This window comes from Corvus kubaryi, unplaced genomic scaffold (assembly GCF_017639235.1).
Source record: "Corvus kubaryi isolate FWS band 111438036 unplaced genomic scaffold, C.kubaryi_AGA036_p1.0 37382, whole genome shotgun sequence".
NCBI lineage: Eukaryota > Metazoa > Chordata > Aves > Passeriformes > Corvidae > Corvus > Corvus kubaryi.
In genome coordinates, this window is record NW_024581124.1 from 7,839,096 (window position 1) to 7,856,904 (window position 17,809).

At 40.2% G+C, this 17,809-nt stretch overlaps 1 protein-coding gene across 4 annotated transcripts; it reads right to left on the minus strand.

Annotated features, from left to right (window-relative positions):
• Positions 1-179: 179 nt before the first annotated feature.
• Positions 180-17,676, minus strand: STX2 (syntaxin 2). 4 transcript variants are annotated; one of them, XR_006017159.1, is made up of 11 exons: positions 17,568-17,676; positions 11,071-11,142; positions 10,490-10,589; positions 8,987-9,061; positions 8,481-8,554; positions 8,174-8,282; positions 6,456-6,529; positions 6,214-6,351; positions 5,391-5,398; positions 4,748-4,858; positions 180-2,272 (listed from the first exon to the last, which is right to left on the minus strand). XR_006017159.1 is itself a non-coding variant. In XM_042034877.1 (11 exons), the coding sequence occupies exons 1-10, from the start codon at positions 17,595-17,597 to the stop codon at positions 3,612-3,614; spliced, it is 867 nt and encodes a 288-aa protein (XP_041890811.1). In that variant the 5' UTR covers positions 17,598-17,676; the 3' UTR covers positions 2,076-2,272; positions 3,568-3,611. The 4 variants fall into 4 exon arrangements, 3 of the variants coding, with proteins under 3 accessions (XP_041890812.1, XP_041890811.1, XP_041890813.1); XM_042034877.1 differs by lacking the exon at positions 5,391-5,398 and adding an exon at positions 3,568-3,695 and having other exon boundaries at positions 2,076-2,272; XM_042034878.1 differs by lacking the exon at positions 5,391-5,398.
• Between the last annotated feature and the right edge of the window lie 133 nt (positions 17,677-17,809).

Sequence of the window (17,809 nt, forward strand, 5' to 3'; positions counted from 1 at the left end):
AATTATCTCTACCTCTTTTTTGGTAAAAAGTTGCAGGAAAGACACCACCTTACCCTGAGAGCAGGCAATCCAGTGTTTGATGTAGGTCACTGCAGAAACACATCAGCCTTACTCGAACTCTTAGTGGGAACATTGACAGAGGCCCCAGGAACACCATGAACACAAGCCAGACACGAGACTCGCGTAGATTGAGTTTATTAGTGCATAGGTTAGAGATTTACTCCCTCAATATGAACCAAACAAAGAGGTTCATGTGAAAAGGTCTGTTTTGCTTTAAAACAAACTAATTGAGGCAGCTGTTCCACAAGAAGTAAAAACTATGGAGTAGCCTATTCAAATTTCTGGTGTCGATGGGCAAATTACTGCACTATAGAGAAAAAAATTCAACATGACAGGATTTTGAGGGTCAGTTTACATAACCAGCTGGTAAACAGCAGGAGTGATCCCCCCTCATCTAATCTGAGTATCTGTATAAATAATATTTACTGATAAAAATCTAGAAAACTACAGAATAAAAAATGTATTTACCTAGAATGAGCATTAAGGCAACCAATCCTTCCTTACTTTGCATGTAAACTTCCTCACAAACACCACTGAGCATTCTGGACTTAGAGGTAAAAGAAATTTGTTCATTACTGAAGCCGAATTTTTCAAGCGACTTCTTCATGGCTGCCTTGTAAAGAGACCAATAATAATAATAATAATAATGATATTTGTTTTCTTTTTTTAAACGTTTGACATCTGACTAGCTCCAGCACATTCACAGTATACCTGGACAGCAAAGCAGGAATATTCATACATACGATACAAATTGTAAACTTTGCTGAATTTTATGAAGTCTGAATTCTCACTTACTGAGTAACTTTGATCTCAGACACTTTCAACAAAACCTAAGTTTATGGATGCTAAACTTGTAGGACCGAGTTACTGCAGTTAACATGAGAGCTGAATATCTGAAAACATTGATGAGTATAGTTTTAGACTATGTTTAAAAAGGCACAAATTATCCTCTCCTCTATTTCTCTTAGAGCGTAAATATACCTATATATCTACATGGATATGCTTCAACAACGAGGAGTCACAAACCCAAGTTACAAATACTTTACACACAAAAATACAAAAATAACCTGTAACATTAAATGCAGTTATTTGGGTACATTTGAATTCTTTCAAGCTTTCGAGTCGTGCAAGCTGGCATTACAACAGGCACGTATACACCAAAACACTTCATCTATGTTATAGCCACACAAACTTCATAACAAATCAGTGTCTCAGTTTGTATTATGTGTCAGACTCTTCTGGGGGAGTTCATCCCCATGTGCTATATTCATACATCAACATCAGCGAACTCCAGAACAAGAAAACTTGATTTGGCTTTACAAAGTCATTTCTGTCATATTCATTTAAGCAATAAGGCTAAACTGATCCATCAGGTTCCTTTGCACATGAATTACCTGCAAAATTACCCGCTCAAGTGCAAACTCAGTGTGTTTCAGAGCTGTATGCTTTTACCAGAAATGTTGCAATTAACTTCTTATTAACTACGAAAGAAGTATTTAAAGCAATTAACCTTGAAAGAAAAAAATAAAAAAACTGGCAAGTGTAAAAAAGCTTCTTTTTCCTCTCTTTTCTTCTCAAGTGTAATGCACTAGGCAGTTAAATGAGCAGTCTTTTCAGGATAAAATATTTTAGCACTTGTTGGAGAAAAAGCATAAAGTTTAAATAGGTTAAGGTGACTAGATAATTAATACACTTAAACACAAGGCTACATCTCATAAAAACATTCACAAGAGTGCTAACAAAGGCAGCACTGGCAAGGTACTTAAAGTCATGATTAGAATTGGATTAGCAATAGGAAAAAAAGCCAAACAGTCAAAACTCAAAAGTCCCTCAACTCCCTATTTCAACTGTAACACTGAGATGTGAAAAAAATCCTGTTACTTTAGTTCAAAGCAAGTAGGAGCAAGTTTCAGTCTTGCAAGTGTCTAGTTTGTGATGCAAAATCCATACACATCCTAATACATTCTGATCTTCATTTATGAGTAAACATTAAGAGTGATTTTGCTTTCATTTTTAACCATTAGTGACAGGTCATCATCCTGGGACAGTGTCAGGCATCATCTGTGGAAAAGGTTTGGTTTCACTGAAGATGTTTTGGAGTTTCTCAAGGTTCATAACTCTTGGAATGTGCTTGCTAGGACAGAGTTGTTGCCAGGATAATTCCAAGTATCAGAAGCAATACAGTTACACATATTATTATGAACATCAATTTCTGCAGGGAAAAGAGAGAAAAATTAAGACTGAAATACTTTTTCAGAGACAGAATTGTTTAAATATATTCAGAGCCACAGTAATACTGACACCCAGGCTGAGCATTGGGATTTTCTTTCTAAGGAGCAATCACTGCTATGATTTCCTTGTTTCCTGTTTCTAACATACATGTAACCGTGGTCACAAGACAGAGCCATCTGTGCAACATTTCCCTGTTTTCCTTTACAGAACAAGGGTTGTTACTCATACCCAACTTCTGTAAACATCATTAGAAACAGATGTAGGTCAAGTCTAAGTAACTGCTCACTGCCACCCTCCTTGGATAAATATTGGCAGCCTGCTCAAACCTTTACATCTGCACCCTTAGTGGAATTCACCAGAAGGTCAGTATAAACATTGTGTGGGCAATAGCTCAGAGGAGCTGCAAGGGTTAAAAAAGGAGAGCTCATTCTGTGTAAATGCACCGAGGTGTGACCCTGGGTTAGGCATTTCTGACTGCAAGTAATGACACAGTAAATTCTGCTCCCTGCCCACAAACCAGAGCTCAGCAGGATCTCAAACACCAAAACGAAAACCTAGATGTTAAAAAGAGTGTTAGTACAGAAATGTGAATTTCTGATGAGCTGTCTGAACTGACACCTGCTCCTGGTGTTCTGTACAGAGCTTAGAGACACTGCATGTTACAAGCTGCATTTCTACTGCACTCAGACAAGTTAACTGCTATTCCCTACTTAGCCTGGCTAAGCATTTTCTGGACAAGAAATGGTACATTACTACAGCAAAAATATGAACACTGAAAAACATCTCATGTCCTAAACACACTGTTATCTCCCACTGTTTCATTTAGTCTAGCATTAATAAAGAGTTTCAAAGTAAGAAATTTTAAGATGTTCTCCAAGGCATAACAGCCAACTTTATGATTACAGCCATCTACTTTTTTAAAAATTCTACAGAAACCCCCATTTGATAAAGTTCCAAGTGTACTTAGCATTCCATATTGTTTGCTGATGTGAACTTTCAGCATAAAAAAAAAATAATTCCAAGAGCTGTGAGCCAGTTCTTGGCTTTTTGCTGTCATTTCCTGCTGCTGCTGGGTTGGCAGTGGCTGCACTCTGTGCACTGGGCAGGTCACCAGCAGGCGTCAGCCTGCAGGATCCACATGCAGGAACTGTCACAGGGCACAGAGAGCAGAGCCAGCAATGCACTCAGTCCTCCCCCACGTCCCTGCACAGATATTAAGGGTTAGCAGAACAACACAGAGGAAACAAGAGCCAAATTAGTTGATTAGTTACTTACTGCCACAGTGGCAAGAAGCCATGCATGCTGAGGTTATCCAAGCATCACCGAATACCAACAGACAAACCAATAATTAGAGCTACTATGGCAATCAACACCACTGACACAACGATAATTATCCACATTTTCTGTCAAAAAACAAGGTATTGTTAGCATTAAGCACATTAACACTTGCATTTATTTTCAGTTTTTCAAACGGTTTTTAGATCCACAAGCGCTTTTGTTAAAGCCTCCTGTATTCTCAATTTGAGATAAATTTATCTGTATAATCTTGCAAATGTAAGAATTAACACTTTTAAACAGGTAAACTCATGTGATTAATGGCTACACAGTTATCAGAGATGACACAACCACCATTTACAAACACGTTAAGTGGGCTCTTTTAACACTTCTGAAAAGATCTTTTGTAAATGAGCCAGGCGTGTTATCTCTGTGTAAATCTGTATTTGTAGAGAGATGAATTATTCCCTCAAATCCAGCTCACCATGAAGAGCCTCACCGAATTGCACAGCATATCAAAAGGGGAAACTGGAATGTAAAAATAAACTACTTAGTAGTCTGATATCAGAATATATTATTTGGTGTCTGATGGGAAGAAAGATACTGAAACAAAACAAGTGCCATGGAAAATGCCGGAACATTCCTTTGAACTCAAGTCCTCCACAAATTCAGTGTCACAGCACAATGTCACACCCTTCCCAGGGGGAAGATCCCCCTAATTTATCTGTAAAACCAGTAACTAAAGACAGAATTTAAAAAAAAAAAGCCTATTTCAGCAAAAGCACTTTTACTTTTCCTGCTAGCAAATAGATTTTATAGCTTTAAATCCAGGTAAGTTTACCAGTGACAAACCGCAAAAAACTTTTAAGGTTATTTAGAATCTGAATAATTTAAGGTATTGTGAAAGCTAGTAAGAAAAACATGTGAATTTATCTACTGGAATAATACATTCATTCTTCTTCTGGGGTTTTTACAGTCTGTAATGGCAGCTCTGAGCGGAAAATTGTGAACACACCCTTAGCTGTGCATGAATTGCTGATCTGTTTTCACAGTCCAGGAAGTGTCTGTCCTCTATTGGTATTATAGATTTACAATATTAACTATAGCAAAATAATTCACATTGCACATGCTCCTGTGCTAAGTCAAAATATTGACTGGCACGATTACAGAGACAACATACCCTCCGTGCTTTACTTTGATATTTAACTGCCTTTTTTGTCTCTTCTTTTGCATGTTCCACATAATCCGTCGCATTCATCACGTTCTTTTCTATGTTATTGATCATTTCACCCTTAAAATGAAATTTCGAAGAAAAAACACATTATTGGAACCCGTGGATATTCATTTAATGACTCTAAAAGAAAGGCTCTAGAACATCAAGAATTACTTTCACAAGTCCACGATGTACATACTGGGGATGATGTTTTTTCTGCTTTGGCATGTAAAGGAAAAAGGGAATGAGAAGCAAGGGCTCACAGCTCTCACCAGACAAGGAATGTTCACAAGCAGGGCAGGCAGATTTCTCCCTTGTGCAGGAACAAGTACTGACCACCTGAAAACATCCCTTGTGTGGGAGGGATGTTTCAAGAGCCAAAGCTGAAAGTGACACACTCGAGATCAGAAATCCCTGGTGTGTCTGAAGTGCAAAAGGACATGGACTACTTCCACACAAGGTTGAACAGCTCTCTAGGAAATGCACACATACAAGTTCCTCTGAACTGGGGGATTAGGATGTCAGTGTGTGACAAATTCAAATTAATTATGAAGAATGAAATTTGGCAATGAAATGGAGGATTGGTGAAAAATGACAGCAAGTCTGTTACCTGTGTCTCTGTCCATCAGAAGAAATAATCAGCAGCAGTAAACAGCAAAGCATTACAGAATGATGCACAAGTAACTTTTATTCATATGTAATTCAAAAGAAACCTGCTACCAATTTCTCTTGGCTGTTTAATATCAAAGCAACAAAGGACTTCTAGAACAAAACCCAATTACAAAAAATAGTCCTTTTCAGGCAAGTTTCTCTTCTTTTCACTTTCCTGCAGAAGTCAAACCATTTTAAGATCAAAGTTAAAAATACTTTTGTTGGATAATTGCTATTTAAAGACTAAAAACAGAACAAATTTATGTACATGTCAAGACAAAGCTTACAAAGACGAGAGATGAGTTGAAGGACTTGTCAAGCCCTTTATGTTCCTGTTAGTGACCACAGCAATTGCACCTCTGCGTGAAGTGCAAGGTGCACATAGCTTTGCTGATACACCTGTTATTCCACTATGGCTGAGAATCTGAAATTCCCAAGGCATTAACCAATGTCCCAGGAGACAGCTTTTCGTACTTAAACATGCACAAATATGTTCCAGCATATTACAATTAAGCATATTGAAGAAAATATTAAATATACTGACTGGTAGGCAAGCCTGCGTCAGCTACTGAAAGCATGTCCTGCAAGTACATTGAGATGGTCAATTTGTCCACAACAAAACAAAAACCTCCAGTGATTAACTTTCATATATTCTAAGCACAGCCCAGAACCACTGTAAGTCTGCACTGTCTGAATATAATCAACTGCTTCTGCACACTGCGAAGAGGAAGAGTGAGGAAAACACCCACCATCCCATAAATGTGTCTGAGCTGGTTCCTTACCTGAGTCTCAACAAACATTGCCATGTCCACGAACATCTCATGAAGCTCCCGAATGCTGGACTCCAGTTTCATAATATCCTTGTGACGTGACTCGATTTCGTTCAGGGCTTGCCTGGTAATTTGAGAGTCTGATATAATCTTTGGGAGAATGGAAAGACACATGGATGTAAGCAAGTGCCAACACACTTGTAAAGAGCGGGAGCAGCAGAACAGAAGAGACTAACTGGACCAGGAATACTTACATCAGAAGTGAAAATGGAAGGATTACCACTCTCTAACATTTCTTCCAGTTCCTCATCAGTGGTGGTCTTTCCAGCTAGGACAAAAACAACAGGACTTCACATAACATCACTTATTCATTATTGAACATAACATTTTACCATCCAGAAGGATGACAATTCAGAGACAATTCCTGCATTGAGATTTTGCAGGATAAAACCCTGTAGTGTCCAGCCACTACCAAGGGCCGTTTTGCTTATCACAAAATCCAGAAAGTATCAAGCAATAGTCAGAAACCAAATGTAGATTCAAAGCTACCGTGAAGAATCCTGGTCAGGGCTGGTTTTGCCTGGCTGGTTGGGGTCTTTTCTTTGTCAAATTGAAGAGAAACATTTACAATCTACGTATGAGCCTTGCTACGTGGAGTGTTCTTCAGAATGCTATTCATGTAACACTCAGTATTTACCTATTCCATTCAGTCACATCACTCACCCCACCACTGTGTGGGCAATAAATCTTTACATAAATTTGATTTTACCAACCCAGGATTCCATTCATGTTCCACACAGAGAAGATGATAACCCCCAGTGTGCCTTCCCTACTGCTTTAATGCAGTTTAGTATTGCATGTCTGAGCCAACTGAATCCTATTGATCACACTGGTACAACAAATCCAACACAGCCAAAGGATTTGTATTGTACAGTTTTAACAATTACATATCAAATCCCTATTCTGCCAATGAAAAATAAGTTGAATATCTGCACCAACTTATGTAATTCTGTCCCACCAGGGGAAAGATACAGTTTGACTATTACTTTCTGATGTTAATACTCAAGAATGCTGCAAAACCTGCTTTAAAATTTGTAATGCTTAAGAAAAGCTGAAGGCTCTAATTGGGTCATAACAACTTTAACTTGAAAGAACCATGTCCTGAGGTATCGGGGTCCCTCCCCTCAAACACAAGCAAAGAACAACTTAACTTGCCTAATCAACTCTACTGAAATGCTGAATTGAACCATTAGCACCAGAGGCTTAATGACAAATTTGAAAAGCACATGAAAAGCAAAATTTTCTTATAATTTGCCAGTTTCTCTGTTTGCATTCCCTGTTTCACCAATGTATGTATTCACTTCTATAAAGCATATTAAAAAAAGAGACTAATTTTAGGCACTTTTTAGACACCTTCCAAGGTAGATGCAAAGCCAGGAATGTTTCTAAATACTCGTAACAATGAATTGGAAGTAAGTCATATGTGAGTCAGTCAACAAATGATTAAAGCACATATAACAGCAGCACTGATTTTATGCCAGATGAATTTAACAAGTGTCCTTGTAGACAAAAATGGCATCACATAAAAAGAGATGTTATCCTGTTAGGCATGTTAATTTTGGAATGGCTTTCAATAACACTTGCTGTTTCAGAATGCAGCTTTTCTTAATGCTTCATTTAAAGTTGCAACATTGGATGTAAATGAAGCAAAGGAAAAAGATAATTTCTTTAATAATTTTCAATCTATAGGAAATTATTGAGTGAGTTTTCTCTCTTTTCTTTACAGCTGTTCTAAAAAGAGTAATATCAAAGAGTTTGTGCCACGCAGTAAAATTGTTTCTTTTCTCTCACACACTTCAAGATGCTGTCCAAGATCTCTGAGGCTTTGTACCACATTTCATTAATATGCGACACGGCAGGTACTAACAGCAGGTAATTTTGGGATTTCCAGAACCGTGTTTGGGCCACTTACTTATCTCTAACTGTCTCTGTATCCGGCCTTTGCTGCGCTCCCGGAAAAGCGTCTGGGTCTCGTTGTACTCGGTCATGACCTCCACGAACTTGTGTGCCAACACGGAGTGCTGGTGTGAGGGGTTGGACACGGGACAGAAAGGGTCATCAGAAAGGGTCATTTCTGTCATCCACAACAGCACTGCACAACAACTCAGAGTGCCACTCACTGCCCAACAAAACACCACGGGACATGATTTCACAGCAGTTCAACTCACTCTCCACTTTACCAGAATCCTCTGATTTTCTCTGAACTGGAGGGATCCTACCTGTGTTTTTCTTATCCTGAGGTCCACTGATGTCCGGTTAGCATTTTCACCCTGATCAAAACTCTGTTCGATAGCTAAGAACAGGACAAGAGCACTGAGTCAATGGCAGTTATTTAACAGTGTAGTTCAACTGCTTTGTAAATATTATTATTACTTTTTAAAGGTACAAGCTCCCCTTAGACATGTGTAACATTTCAGGGGAGGAGAGGGGTGGCAGTGATATATAAATAAAATTTTTAAATAATTTTGATGACTGGTAGAGATCTTTGAACACAGTAACTGCTTCAATCATACTCTAAACAGAGTTACACTATACTCTGTTACACTCTGGAAAAATTTTAAAATATGTCTTTTTGCAATTAAAGTTAATCTTCTTCCAAAATATCATCCCCCCCAAAAAAGCAGTTCAGTTGCAGAATACATTTCTACACGGAGGAATAACTTTGCATTGTAATTTTCTAGGTTATTTCTGAAAGCAAGGAGTTTTATTTGTCCTCACAACTTACCCTTTAGCCTGGCCCGGATTTTATTAGCAATCTTCTTTATTTCCTCATTTAGTTCTTCAAGTTCTTCCTTCGTTCCTTTGAAACATAGATTTTTTTAAACCGTTAATGATTGATAATAGTAAGTCAGCAAGAGTCTATGAATCTACCTTGCAATCTCAGAATTGTATTCAGTACAACTATGCAGAGCTGAAGTTTATTATCCTCCTAAGTACTTTAAATACTGTTTTTATAACAGCAACCATCAGGTTCTTGCTTCTTATGATAGGCTCACATCTGGGAAATGTTATTATTACCAAACCTTCAACTAAACCAGGTGATAAATAGTTTTTTTTAACACATTCAGGGTAATGTTAATTTGCTAGTCAAAAGCTAAATGCTACTGAGTTCTAAGTACAAGTGAAATACAGATTTATCTCCCCTTTTTCTCAGCTGTGTTGTGTACCACGAGTGCATTGCTTTTACACTCACTAACAGATCCATACCATGCACTGGCAGTTACATTCTGAGGAATTCTACCCCGAGCATTCATGGAGAGCTTTGCTAGATCCCTGTCACAGGGCTCACTGAAGGCACCGGATTCACAAGAACACACACTGCTCACAAGTGCTCTCACTCTATGCTCCTATACAATTCAGATGCAATTTTGAGCACGATTTTTAGCACAAACACAAGCTGATAAATGAGCTGAGACCACAAACTTTAAACATTCGGATGAACCCTGATTAAACCTGAGATTTGCTGAAAAAAGCAGCCTGCAAAATCAGTTGTAGGAATACAAACATACAGCAAGGAAAACAGGGGGACAGCCTAAACTAACACCCCAAGTTCAGTTTTCATCAAGAAGATGAAACAACAAGATAAATGTTAAGCCAGCATTGCAACATTCAAAAAAAAAAAAAAATCTCAGCATCTTTTCTTCCCTTTTCTTTGAGCCCTGCCCAAAGCACAGACATGCCTGGAGCTAACAAGGGTTCAGAACAGGGCAAGTGCCCTGAACTTCCGAGTTCTCTGCTCAGAAAGCACAATGTCACTTCCAGCTTTGGGGTTCAAGCCTCTAAAAATAGGGCTCCACATGGAACTGGAAGTCCTGCTGCAGCAGCTGGCTCTGGTGTTAGACAGGACCTTGACCCTACTGAAGCGTAAGGAGAGGACTTGACAGTATAACCTTCAGTTGACAACTTCAACATTTTCACAAATTAGAAGAAACGTAAGTAATCTCTCAGTTTCTGAAGAAAAAAATCCCATATTAACGTGAGTTTTGGTCTAGAAAAGGTTTGGATCATGCAAAAAATATTCTGAAAATACATGTTTTCAAATGAGACCTTAAAAAGGTCAAAATAAACAAATGGAAGTATTAATTCAATATTAAAAATGAAAATATTTACTTAGTGTTACATTTTGCATTCTGAACACCTGAAGTTCCATTCCTGTAGAGAGCTAAAACAAAGAAACAATATTTCAGAATACCTAGCCACAGTTATGTGAATCTTAAAAATTACTCACTTCCTTCAGGATTTGGTGCTGACAGAATAATGCTGTGCTGTTTCTTCACTTCTTCCACATTTTGTGCTATTTTTGCTATATTATTTCTAATTTCCTCAACCTAGAGGAAGAGAAATATGGCAAAGAAGACATTAGAATAATTCAGGGCAAATATTTTTTTAAAAACAAAACCAACTGCTAATAAAACCCAAACAATTTCATCTGTAAGTACCAGAGAAAGAAATCCCAGCAGAAATGTCGAAGTTTACATAGTCTGTAATTTTTTTTAACTAAAAAACAGTATTGTTAATAGCAAATATATTCTGTATGGCCAAAAACTTAAGTGCTAATATTCTTAATAAACAACTATTTTAAAGTTCTATTAGTAAATTTCTTGTTGATAGGGAACTAAAAACATTTCTCTGTAATAAATACAGAAATACCCTGACATAAACTAATGAAGTGTTACCAACATTGTTTCGGCATTTACAAACGATCCTGGGTAGGATATGTAGATGAATTGTTAAACCTAATTATTGAAATTAAAAGGCACAAAGAGAAAACAGTAAGTCTTTAATCCATGGTGAAAACTGTAACTTTACCTGTTGGAAGAAGTCATCCATAAAATGGTCTTTTTCAATGACAACTGTCTCCCCATCTTCATTTCCTTTATACTGTAAAAGACAACAAAAACAAATCTGTGAAATAAACCCCAGGACACTGTTCTGAAAAAACAACTTCTGCCACATTGCTACAGCACACACATCTTCGTCAACAGTCTGCAGAGTAAAAGAAGTTTTTCTTTTCTGAGGACTGTAATCTAAAAACAAATAAGCAGAGAGGCCACAGAAAGTGAACTGACTGCTGCGGAGTTGCGACAGAAACACGGAGCGGTGCTGAGTGCTCGTGATGTAACAAGCTGAACATCTAACGCCAGCCAGAACAAAACCATCCACCGCTACTGCTTCTGCCCTCAGGTGCTTTCAGGGTGCCATTCCACACCAGTTCAGCCATAATTAGTCTCTACTAAACTAGAAATACACTGCGTAGCTGACAAACCCTCACAGCCTCTCCCACAGCCCCAGGTTCGGCTCCCGAGCCCGGAACCTGCCCAGCACAATCTGTGCATTAACAGTAACTCCGACACTATTTTTATCACGGGAACGGAGAGAATTAACGTGCATCATATGAGGGCAAAGAGTTCAAGCTTCTGTCTTCTTTAATTCCCTCTGTGGAGCACAGACTGTTTGAACGGCATTGAATCAAATTTAGAACAAAGTATTACTCTCAACATACAGTCAATGGGTTATCTGTTAGAAACAAACAAACTACAAGATAGGTATCATTATGGGATTTTCATTCCAAGACACCTTTTTTCTTACAAGGCCCCCTGCCTCTGATCTTCTAACACCCACTTTCTGCTCCTAACCTCTATTACCCAAGAAGTTTGGTTCCGGTTTAATTAGATTACGGGAGATATCCAGTGTTTGTGTGACAATTCTGCAATTCAATCCAGTGTCAAGCGCTGCTATTATCTTCTAAAGGAGTTACAGTCAATTAAGATCCAGGCATCAAAATCTACGAGTGCCCCAAATCTTCAGGGAGAAGTTACTGTACTTGGTGCCAGCTCCTTTCCTGCCAACTCAGGGAATGCACAAAGCCCTGTGGCAATGCGTTTGTCAGAAATCTTGTGGGTTTTCTGCTTGGGGAAACAATAATGCCCTAAGTAAATACAGGAACAGAGATGTCACTGCTCTCCTGGACCAGCCTCCAACCACACAGTGTTGGGTGTCATTGCAGACCTTCTGCAGTTACTCATTTTGGGGAGATAACGTTGGAACTCAAATTATCTGTCCTTAGAGATTGTCATCAATTAACAGTCTTGCTTAACACAAATAAGGGAGGAAGTCTGTGCCCAAATGAAGTCACCCGACATTCTACCTTTCCCAAGACTGCACTGCTACTAAGCCACGAGCTCTAAGTTAATATTAAAGAAGTAGCTACACTTTAAAGACATTTAACTTCATTATCTATGCAAAAGAACACCTTCTATTTATATTTACTGAGTAAAGAATAATTCTTCTGCTTGTTCATAACTGCATCCTGTATTTAGTTATTTGAACTAAAAATAATGAAAATGGCACCTACTAAGAGATTCAAAATGTCAGCTTTTAGTTTGATCAGATCTTAGTAAAACATGTAACACCTGAGTGAATCCTAAATGAATGAACAACACACAAATTTGACTCTAATCTGCCTGGAGATGCTCAGCTGGGAGGCAGCTGATCATGACTCCCCAGCCCACAGCCTGTGCCACGTGTATTCCACTTTCATATTTGGTTGCAATGACACCCCTGACAGATCAGTTTGTTCTCTACAATTTGTTGAAGGATTTATGGACAGCCCACTTCAGCCATCACCACTTGAGACACCTGATAAGTTTGTCAACCTCTGTTCTCTACGTCCTTAAATCATCTCTTACCTAAAATACAGCTCATTTGGTAACTCTCTTCCACCGAAGTGATGTGCTTTCATGCTTCTTTTGACAAGCACACAGCTCACCAAGAACTCACTTTTATCACTGAGTTTAGCAGAAACATACTGCTCTCCCTGGACTTCACCTCCCCGGTACAAGCAGTATCACAAAAAGCTGATAAAAAGTTTCACGTCAATGCCAAGAGCAATCTAATAAAGTCTGTTTGCAGCTCATACCTTGACCTTGGGACTCCAAGTCTGGGATATGCAGCTCCATAAACACTCAGAGACCTATAAAATGTCTCAAGCTCCCTCGGGAGTTTATGCTGCTTTGGCTGCGCCAGAGTTAACTCTCTTCACAGGATCTGGCACGGGCTGTGTTTGGGATTAGTGCTGGACCTGTGCTGACAACACAGGGGTGTTTCAGTTACTGCTGAGCAGCACCTCCAGCGTCAGGGCCTCTTCTGCTCCTCACCAAGGAGGCTGGGGGGGCACAGATGGGAACAGCTGTCCCTGAGTGACTCAAGGGGTATTGCAGACCACATGGCATTATGCCATGTATAAAGCTGAAGCAAGAAGAAGGAAGGGGGGCACCTTTAATGTTAGGGCATTTTGTCTTCCCAAGTCACTGTTATGTGTGACACAGCTCTGCTTTTCTGGGAATGGCTTGACCCCTGCCTGCCCATTGGAAGTAGGAAAGAATTCCTTTTTTTGGTTTACCAATTAAACTGCCTTTACTCTCAATCCATGAGTTTTCCCACTTCAGGAATTCTGCTCCCATCCCACAGGGGTGAACGAGGGAGCAGCCACGTGCTGCTCTTGTTGCCAGCCAGGTTAAACGACCGATATTCACAGTATAATTTCTCAGCTCCGAGCAGAAGCTATCCTGACGGTTGATGAAACTTTTGTCACTTCCACTACCTTACAATATTGCAGAAATAAGTCAGGTTGGAGATATCTTCCTAATTACTGACCTTTGAAACTGAAAACAGCTTTTGACTGAAAAGCGTGACTATTACTTGCCCTTGAAATTCCATTCAAGGTTAGCTCTTTCTCAGTGCAGATCACGTGTACTGCTCTGGCAGGCTGCAAGGATAATAACTGATCATTATTCCAGGGAATCGGCCCCAAGGAGTATGTTACGGAGTGTTACAGCTTCTGCCTACAGCATCTGTGTGTCCAGAAATCCTTCTGCATCCGAGCAGCCAAGGAGGGCTTGCAGAGGGCCAAGGAGAGCTGAGGCAGCTTTGGCAGATCAATCATTAACACGCTTTCAGCAGCACTACTGTACAACCACAGAAACATCAGATGGTAACCCACTGCAATAAATCACCTCACACTGCTATGACATGGAAGGCACACAGCTCATCCTCAGAAAATCCCATGTCTGAACGAAGCCTCACATCAGAGGCTGACTCGGGGAAAACAACAGTTGTGTTTTCCTCCTTCTGGAAATGCTCATTTTGTGTTTGTCTCCGTACCACCCAATTCTAACAGTTTTAACTTCTGTGACTTTGTGGTTTTTCACCTGTTCCTAAACAGTTCTGGGGGCACCAACTGACCATCCAAGAAACATTTCAGAAAAAAATCAGTGCAGTTCTGTTCAAGTTACAGGTCCTTGCTTAAAAAAAGCTACAGTCACATATGAACTTCCAGATTGCTATGTACTACTCATTTTTCAAACATTATGGGTAAGATACCTTCATTAACAGTCAAGAGTAAAGAAATATAAAAATCACGTATTTTAAATTATTCACCAATCAAGCATGAAAAATGGATTCCAACAGATAGCTCTGCATCCACTTCAGCATGTAACAAGGGGGTAATTTTTGAGCCATATGGACAATGCACTCTAAAACATCACTTTGCTTGAGCAGAGGTCTATGTCTAACCTTGTTCTGAAATGATTTAACAACAGAAAGAAAGCAGTTTTATTAACAGACCTTTAAAGGGACATCTGTTTTTATTTAATACCTGATGTTAGCTAAATGCACTCAACTGAGTATCTGAACACAGACTGTACAGCTCTTTTAGGGCCATTTTAAGATGGACTTGTGTCTGTGAACAGCAAACCACTGAGGGCTGGGAGCACATTTTGCAATCATAGCTACGTACTACTCATTTTTTCTTCCCTAAACACCTACTATAGACCACTGATGAAAGCAGTGTATTAGATCAGAGAGAACCTTTTAATCTTACACTTTCTTGTGCTTAAAACAACTAAAACCAGTCTGGGATTTGATCCATTGTCCAATTAATTGTATTAAAGGACATTTCAAACAGCTTAAAGAAGTTCATTTGGGCCTGCTCAGAGTAACTTAGAAATGACATTAAAATAACCGACAGTTGAACAAACACAATTATGGCTGCTATCTTCTGAAAAAGCATGTACTTTACAAAACTTCTTCGAGCTAAGAAAACAAGAGGAAGCAACATTATCTGAAGGCTATATAATCTGCATGTCATCAACCACTTCTTTCTCCAGCAACTGTTTAACTGCCTAAACATACTGTATTAGCAAAAATAACTGAAAGTTATGCTAATTTTGTGTTAATGAACCACAAACATTGATAGGTAACATTTCTCCCTCTTCTTTATAGTGATCTAGGAAAAATTAATGACAAAATATCTTGCTTGCTGCCCAATACCATCCAGGAACACACAAATGAGGGCACAGAAAATGAACATTTCTGCTGAAGGCAATAGTGTGCTCAGTTAAAACAGGTCAGTGTGGGCTGGCTACAGTCCTGGGATCTTTTTAACTCCTTGGGTACTCCACTGGTTCTTTGGGAGAGATGGGGTGAGGGAACTTTCAGGTAAAGTAAGATCAAAAGAACACATAATGAAATCCTCACGCCAAAGAAAAGAGGCGAGGTATAGTTATTTCTGAAGATTTTGCAGGCCTAGGCCTGTTTGAAAACCACAACGTCTGTGTTCTGCTCTTCACTTAATGATTTAGCCAAGTGAAATACAATGAAACTACATTAATAAACCCAAACAGTTTGGAAAATAGGCGAACGAGTGTTAACACATTATTTCTTCAGATTCATTATTCCTTTTCAAAGCACCTTATCCATGTGTCAAGCATCTCTGTTCAAAGCGTTTATTCTATGAAAGGAAAGCTACTTCACAAAATCATTAATCTTTTGATATTTCAGATAAAGCTGTAAGATGGAAGCTGCTACTTCAGTGAGTTCCCCATGGAAATGGGAATATCCATCTCCCTTGGATATGCAACTTTCAAAACTTCACGTCAACTACACAGTTATAATTGTAATAAAACATAGACTAGATCTTCAGTAACTTTTACCTTCATTTGATGTTTAAATATTCTTTTCATTAGAAGAAGACTTTTAAGTCTCTAAGCTATTTATTAATTCTACAGGCAGTGAAAATTACATTGATGAACATATGAAGCACTTCAGCACTACCGGCCCATATCTATTTAAAGCAGCAGCCTGCTGCAGGAATGTTTTCAGATGTCAAATACTAAAGCTGGCTTGAAAATTCCTCTGTACAGCTGCATTAAACACTTTTAGCTCTGTCAATGGGGGGTGTGCCAGGGTGTGTTATTGGTTTCTTCCATTTACAAAAACATAGAACAGGATTAAGTCTATGGGTATAGGATTATAAATTATAAAGCAAATTTGGATCACTATTGGTTGCTTTCTCTATCTGGGAAGCACACACCAGCACCGAAGTTTGGCACATGTTCCCACAACCTGGACATGTTTAGAAACAGGAAAAGAGAATGAGTATACCTGAAAGAAATGACACTGGTTTTTTGGCATGACTCCAAAACATCATTCCCGGTAGAGAAACTGTAATTTAAACACCCTCGAACTTTTCAAATGCCAATTCATCCTTTCAGAGAGGAAGACAAAGAGACTGGTAATTCCATCACTAAAGATGGAGCTTCCAAAATGTATTTGGTGTTCCACAAGATGAAAAAGCCCTAGACCCAAATGCAGCTCAACACAGCCCAACTTCTAGATATACGTGGAGTACTGAACTATCACAGGAACTCCTGTGTGTTCTCCATTTCCATTTCTTTTCAGGAAAAAAAACCAAACCAAACAAACCAAACCCAAAACAAAAAAACCCCCTCGAATAACCTTTTATTTTACCCAAGCCATATCCTGTTGCAGACAGACTGATGGTGCCTCCCCTCAGCTCTCCCTTCTTTTTTAGGATACTGTTTCCAAAGCACAAATAAGGGAAAGGAAAAGAGCGTATAAACAGCAGCAGCTACCATTTTGTAAACACGCGGAAAATAAAGCCTGCAGAGCGCTTTCCTGCCGCATCATGGCCCAAGAGCTCCCGGGCGGACAAACCCACCCCGCTACACCGCGGGCGCCTCCAACGCGGAATTACCGGGGGGTTTAGTGCCGGCCAAACCGCTTCGCAGAGGCCAGGAAGAAGCGGAGCGCGGCGCGCTAGAAAAATCGCACAAGGTGGACCTGCGCTGCCAGGCCCCCGGGGACAGATCCCGCAGGAGCAGGGCCCTCCCGGCCCTCGGGACCGGCGGTGCCGCGGAGCCCCCGCCGCGCCGCCCGCCCGCCCCTTCGCGCGGCCACAGCGGCCCCGCGCCCCCAATCCAATCCCGTCCCGTCCCGTCCCGCACCTCCGCCAGGTCGCCCAGCCGGTCCTTCATCCCCGCGGCGGCCCCGCGCTGCCCCGCCGCCCTCCGCGCTCCTTCCGCGGGGCCCGCCCGCCCAGCGCCCACGCGCACGCGCGGCCACCATCCCCTGGGGGCCCCGCCCGGCGCCGTGACGTCACGGGGCGCTGCTCGGGCGGGCCCGCGGGGCGGGGGAGCGGGCACGGCGGGCGGGGGAACGGGCACGGGGAACGGGCACGGCGGGCGGG

What these genes read in the sequence shown, in the direction of transcription:
- STX2 (XM_042034877.1), bottom strand. Translation starts at nt 17,597, where the DNA reads ATGAAGGACCGGCTGGGCGACCTGGCGGAG. An exon ending in GGCTGGGCGACCTGGCGGAG is followed by an intron (nt 11,143 to 17,567) that starts GTGCGGGACGGG and finishes TGTCTTTTACAG; the next exon opens with TATAAAGGAAATGAAGATGG. An exon ending in TCAGGATAAGAAAAACACAG is followed by an intron (nt 8,283 to 8,480) that starts GTAGGATCCCTC and finishes CCCTCACACCAG; the next exon opens with CACTCCGTGTTGGCACACAA.